This window comes from Anarrhichthys ocellatus, unplaced genomic scaffold (assembly GCF_004355925.1).
Source record: "Anarrhichthys ocellatus isolate YVR2014 unplaced genomic scaffold, GSC_Weel_1.0 scaffold28, whole genome shotgun sequence".
Classification (NCBI taxonomy): Eukaryota; Metazoa; Chordata; class Actinopteri; order Perciformes; family Anarhichadidae; genus Anarrhichthys; species Anarrhichthys ocellatus.
In genome coordinates this window covers 3,893,660-3,900,539 of record NW_022280058.1, presented here as the reverse complement: position 1 = coordinate 3,900,539, position 6,880 = coordinate 3,893,660, and the positions used below count along the sequence as shown (strand labels likewise).

Below are 6,880 nucleotides of genomic sequence, written 5' to 3'. Positions count from 1 at the left end.
GGGGGGGGGGGCAGGAGGCACAGATTTGCTCCTCCGTGTGTATGGAAGAGGCTCGACTGAGCTTTAATCACTCTCGGAGGAAATGAGGATTTTGTAGTTCGTTTTTTTTTTTTTTTTTTTTTTTTTTGCCTTTTTTTGTGAGACACAGACGCTATAGAAATGCTATAGTCTTCACTGGGAAACATGTGGGGATGTCTTTGATAAGATCCCACAATGCATTCCAGTTTATTGGCTGTTTTTTCTTTCTGCTTTAAAGCTGCAATCCATTCTTTTTTTGATGCTTTCAACCACTGTCCTGCAGATATAACCGTCCTCAATCAAAGGTGTAACGATCTAAACATCACAATCGGACAACTGGCATTACTAGATATGGATTAGAGGACTGAAACATCAACGTAATCACATTTCTATCTACTGTACGTACACTATTTCCTGTTTTGATACCTGCACATGAAAGCCATCAATGTTTCATCGTTGGTTGAAAGAGTTCATGTCGGGATAAACGCCTTTTGGATTTCCAAATCATAAATATGCACTTGTGTTATCTGAAGAATAATAAACATAAAATGAATGAAGTATCACATTTTAAATAACTGAATTAGATTAGGTTCTTAAGGCCATTCTCTTACTCTGAAATGTAACTTTGAGCATAACTGTTTTGAATCACTGAATGATGTTCGTTACATTTGGATCTTCGCTTAAATATCCAGTTGCTGCAGAGTTTGGGGAGTTTAAGTAGTTTTATTGTATTCTGTCTGTCCGTCAACACTTAGGCTTCCAATGAAGCGACCGACATGTTACATAAATGTTACACGGTGCGGCTGTTCATCACTTAACATCTGCAGTATCTTGAGGACCCTTGACATTTTGCATATTCAGTTATTTCAAATTTATTTATTTTATTTTTTGTCTGAGCTATGTGCATAACTAATGTGCAAAAAGGTCAAGAGGTCTGAATATTTGAGCAAGCCGCTGTACATACACTTTGTCAAAAGAAACAAATCAACATATGTCGATGCTTCCTGACCCTTAAAACTGAAAGGACAACTTTTATTTTCTTAAAGGGGCAGTCTGTACTTACTTTTCTTTCTGTGGGTTTAGTTAAGTTCACTTTATATTGTGTCAGAAAACAATGTACACATGACATACTCAGTCATACACTGACCAAACGTAGTTTCTTCAGTGTGAATGTGTACAATACACAAGGTAAAGATAAAACACCAGTTCTAATGTTTTTAGTTGCTTATTAGAAATAGTACAATGAGATCAAGTTCATCCTTCCATCTAGGGATAGGCTTCATTATTTATTGACTAATGAATGAAATGTATAAAAAAAAATGCATCTGATGATAAATATCCTAAAACATTGCAGTAAGAATAATTGCCTAGCAGTTTGTTATTGTACTGAGGTAGGGGTGGAGGGTTAAAACTCTTCTAACAACGTTGGAAAGTATTAATAATGCAGAATGACTTGTTTCCTTCGTATAGAGGACCTGTCAGTCAATTTTGGGATTCAAAGCAGGTTCAAATCCTGCTTTGAATTTTGGTGGCTGCTGAATCCTTTTGATCACACCTATAGGAACATTTGGGGTTTTAAGTTCCTTGTTCATTTTGTGTTCCATGGACACAGAAGAGCACTAGAGTCGGTAAACACATTTCTTTGTGTCCCGAGGCCGGCTGAGACATGTTATGACAAAAAAAAAAAAAAAGAAGTATTGAATAAGTTCAGGCCTTGATTTGGCCTTTGACGTTCTCACTGACAATGCATCTATGCAATTGCTGACTTGCAAGTGCACTCAACATCTTAAATTGGCTGACTTTGGAGGCAAATGAAGAATCCTGGGAGGACTTTGAGAAGGCTTCTCTGACACGTCTCTCATAATGAACGGCTCTGTTTTGCTTCCTGGGGTTAAGCTCAGGGGGACATTTGTTTAAGAAAAGTAGGACGCAAAAACTGAACTTGAAATATACAGTAGACACGGTGGAGTTTAGTGTTGGCACATAATTACTGTATATCCGCTTCAGACCGGTGCTCTGTTCGCTCATGCTGTATACTCACCGGAGGGCTCTTTGTCCTGTGTGTGTGTCCCCCACCCTTTACCCTTTACCCTCCCTGTGCTGTTGTCCTCCCCCCCCTGGTGACGCTGTGTCCTCTCCCGCAGTGTCCCAGTCGAGAGAGCCGGGCTGGCTGGAGGGCGAGCTGAAGGGAAAGAGGGGCCTCATCCCTGAAAACTATGTGGAGATGCTGTAGCACCAAATGGGAATATTTATGGACACGTTATCACCTTCCTCCGGGACAAATATGCAAGAGATGCATGTGCCTCAACTCTGACATTCACCATAGAGCCTTGTTTATCCAAATCCCTGAATTCTCCCAAGCAGGTGACATTATGTTATTACTGGTGGACCATTCTTGATACACAAGTACATGCATTGTTAGCTGGCGAGTAGACGTTTGTGTGATGCATGTTTTTTTTTCTTTGTTTGAATTGACTTTGAGTATCCACATGGATTTCAGCGTTGTAATTACAAAAATGGGTTTTGCACTTCCAATATTCTGCTGTGGACAAAGAATGCCGTTGCCTCTAAACATCCGGGTAACTTTGTAGTAGCGGCGGAACAAGGAGCGTCTCTCTCTGCCTCAGATATACATGGTATCCATGAGCTCCCAAGTCCAACAGCGATCCTCAGAAACCGTAAGGAAGAATGTCAGCACTCAAGTCACTGTAATCAGTTTTTGTTAAGACGCACAGAGTCCAGCAGCTTTTCGACCCTCGACAATGATGCACAGTTTTGTTTTCAGCTTTTGAAAGATTCGAGATACTTTTGCTCACCGTGCCTTAGCCGTCGGAACACCCAGTGTAAATGTATGTACGGGTATGTCTGCAAATGAATTGTGGTGTTACTGCTTTCACATTTTAAAATGTTTTTATTTGACTGTCATTTAAGGAATATTTGGATATTCAAAATGAGGCACATCGCTATTGTTATTTTATTTAATTGGCACATTGATTGCATGACTTTTGAGTTTTAAATACACTTCTGTACTGTTTTGTTCTTGGTGCACTCCTTTACAGAAACACGATGAAACTCCTCCCTGACGACTGAGCCTCTTGAGTTAAACACTAGCATCAGATGGAGCGAGCAGAGGTGGATTTAAATATGTCGTAATGATTGAAACCAAGTGGGGGGGGGGGGGAGGTTCTTCGTGTCAAATGATTCTGTTTTTGTCTTCAAAGCTTATCTTCAACGTCGCTCAGTTTCCTCTGAGCAGAGAAATGAGACACTCCCACAAAGCTGAAATCTTAGCGTAGCACTATTTTACCTTCAATGTCGGGAGAGTAAGTGATTAGAAATCAAAGTTTTATTATCAATAGGACCACAGAATGCAGTATTTCAAAGTTTTACATCTGTTCAGTGTATATAGCCTAACTATTGAAAGAGTTATGAATACCAAGTATGTTTTACAAGTCTCTGTTAAGTGATGGACCGGTTATAATGTGGATTGGTTTTAGCATGTGTCATTACAATTCATCCCTCAGCTGTTCAACGGGACGCTTTCATTTTTCTGAGAGCTTTTGGTTCAGCAGCAGATTTATGACTTTGTCAAAGAGCCTCGACTTCCTTCACTTTTATACCTTTGGGTATCCTCTTGATCAATGTTAAACAAATAAAGATCTTTTTTTTTTTTTTTGTTCTTTACCGTATTATGTATTCTTGCCATAAAATAAATGTGATGAATGATAATTTAACATTAAATCAAAAACAATCGCATCTCAGGAGTAAGAAAATGAAGGAACACACTGTAGACACTTTTATGGACAGACTCATAATTGGTCAATTTTCCCCCACATATAAATTTGACAATGTGAAATCTAGCACTATGTCTAATTTTGCGATGACTCGTCTATTGTGTCAGTGAGACGGCCCACAGTTTCCCACAGAGTCTAAGAATAAAGTGACTGGTGGAATGAGGAGTCACTCTGCAGCCAGTCCTGTTCCATTGAGCCGGGTAGGGTAACGTTAGCCCTCCCGTCCATCTGACCAAAGCCGATAGCAAAGCTACTTCCAAAAGGGGATTAAAAATAGATGATCGTCTTTAAAGGAGCAAAAAGAACCCCCTGATCCATTTACATCTCAGCCTTACGCATGTTAATTCTTAGGCTACATCTGTGTAATTAATCAACACACCAAATGGCCCTCAGACCCGGGGCTTTGGCCTCAGTTACATAATAATCATGAGTGTGCTGCTGCACTATTTAGAAGTATGAACACACATGCTTTGTCCACAAATACCAAAGGTTGGAGCTGTGGTTTGTGTCCACCAGCACCCTGAAACAGACGGCAGGATTACATAATGAAATGAGGCAGAGCTAATGAGATGGGCAAAACTATCACCACCACCATCCACCCCTGGGGCCCTTCGTCATCATCATCGTCTTCCCTCTGCCAGAATACTGCTGAATCAGACAGGCATCCACTCTGCCTGCCTCTCACTCTGCTTTGGACTGTCTGTCAGAGAGCGAGCCGTGATCCTCTATCTTCCTTCCACCTTCCCTGTCGGTGTCTCCTTGACTTCCTACTTTAGTTAGTGCTCCACTTATTTTCCGGTGCTCTCATTGTAAATTGTTTGTTACGCTCAGTTAATCTAGGTGCATTTATCTTTCATCCTAAATTTGGGTGTATGACGCAATGAAAACGGTGTTGATCTGGTTTGGGTCAGCCTGTCCGAATATCACTTGAGACTGAGGTTGTGCTACCTGTGGTGATGTGTGCATGCATTATGCAGCAGCGTCTATCAGCCTGGGCATGTGTACGTCTGTGTCAGCGTGTCGAATTAGACGAGATGTAGTTGTGTTTGAGTAAAAATCCAGATGGCTGTTTACATTTCTCATTTCCCAGAGTTCTGGCTGTGTGCCAGCTGTTCTCTGGCTCCCATGACGCAGTGTCCTTCAGCCCCCAAAACACAGTCCAACGCCATGACTCAGTTTGGATCAGAGCCCGCAGCACTCTACCTTCAACGACGAGCGAATGACACAATTCGGTGATTCAAATGGGTTTGAATTTCCGTGTGGAAGTAATGCCAACTTAATCCATTCCTGTGTCTTCATCTGGTTTCTTCAGACTCAGTGTGTTATTGGGGCTGAACACTGAGTGGGAATTTGGAGGAAAGTGAATTTCCAACATAAATGTGAGAGTGTGGAGAGAAAAAAAAAAAGCCTCAGCTCAGAGAGTGGGCCACAGAAGCCGCCATGTGCGCGGGTGCAGCCGTGAAATCAGCCTGATCCAATAGATTCTGTTTATCTGGCACGACTACAAGTGAAAGCAATTGGAAATCTGGGGGAGATTTGGAGAAGGCTGTGGATTGAGAGAGAGAGAGAGAGGGAGAGAAAGTGAAAGTAATACTGTCTGCTCTACAGTCTGGTAAAGCAGGTGTGTTTTCAGATCACCCTTTAACAAGGTTAATGGTGATTTTTCTCCACAGGCACCATTTTACTGTAAAAGCCTCATTCTCGCTTTCTTTATCTCTGTCATTTTGACTCTCTTTCCGTTCCTCTTTGTTCTCTTCATCTCCTCTCCCTGTGACTGCTGTACCTGCTGCTGCTTCACATCATCTCTTTTTTTTTTGGCTCATTATCCTCCCCAGTCGCCAAAATGCAGCTGTTTTGAATTCAACCAGATCAAACAGCCCTTTTTTTTTTTTTTTTTTTTTTTTTTTTTTTTGTTAGGGCACATTTCCCTACTTTCTGTCTCGTGATACAATTTTCAGCTCACACACACATATATAAATACACACACAGACAAATTACACCGCATCAAATGATCAATTTAACAGTTTTATTAGAATCTTGCAATAGTTTTGCAAACACAAGTATGGCAATATCTGCATCAAGATGTACAGTAGTAACTGGTTTTATTGGTTTATGGTGAAGGATGTCTACTGTTCGTTTGCTGGATAGTTGCTGAGAAATATTGTACAAAGCATCGGAGTAAAAAGTCATTTTTGGAATTGGAAAAAAAAAAAGAAAACATTTGTATATATTTATATATTAATAAGAAATACACTGCCATGGCTGCGGAGATATGGCTTAGTCTCTCTACACCCGATTCATTACCGTGAACAGAAAATGGCCATGACGTGACTTCACATACAGAGAGTGTGCTGTGTAACAGCAGTTGAACACATTCTGTGTCATTCATGCCTGAAAGGAGTTCATTTTTTGTTTAATTAAGGAGACAGCTTTGAAAATCATGTTGCTATCTTGATAAGTGTGACGTTTTTATTTTTATTTTGCAATGGCCAGTGATTAATGACCAATTACAGTTCATGAAAGCATCAATTAGTCATTAAATGAATAGTTTGACATGTTGGGAAATGCACTTCTTGCTGAGGATTCAATCAGAATATTGATACCGCGCTCAGATCTGTACAGTAAATATGAAGCTGCAGCCAGGTGACAATTAGCTTAGCTTAGCATAGAGACTGAAAACGGGGATACAGCATAGCCTGGATCTGTACAAAGGCAACAGGAGTAAAAACTACAAGTTGTGGTTTGATGGGGGACAGTCTAGCACATAAACCGCCATAAAACTACAACTTGTCATTTTCACACTTTTTCTTCGAGTTAAACAAACAAGATGCTTGTTAATTACTGAGTTGTAGAGGTGCTGGTCGGTGGATTGTCCCCCTGCCTCGAGTCTGTATGCTAAGCTAAGCTAAAAGTCTATTGGCTGTATAGCTTCATATTTACCATACGGACATGAGCGTAGTATCAATCTTCTCATCGGACTCTCAGCAAGAAAGTGAAAAAGTGTATTTCCCAAAATGTTGAACATTTCCTTTAAAGAAAATGAAAGAGCCAATAGTCAAAGCCAAATA

At 40.5% G+C, this 6,880-nt stretch overlaps 1 protein-coding gene across 2 annotated transcripts in view; it reads left to right on the top strand.

Moving 5' to 3' along the window:
• arhgap10 (Rho GTPase activating protein 10) overlaps positions 1-5,701 on the top strand; it is a 50,275-nt gene extending 44,574 nt beyond the window's left edge. For both annotated transcript variants that reach the window (XM_031863109.1, XM_031863108.1), the window contains one exon: positions 2,163-5,701. In XM_031863109.1, the coding sequence (XP_031718969.1) occupies positions 2,163-2,229 (67 nt within the window). In that variant the 3' untranslated portion in view covers positions 2,230-5,701. The remainder of the gene's footprint in view (positions 1-2,162) is intronic.
• Positions 5,702-6,880: the final 1,179 nt, after the last annotated feature.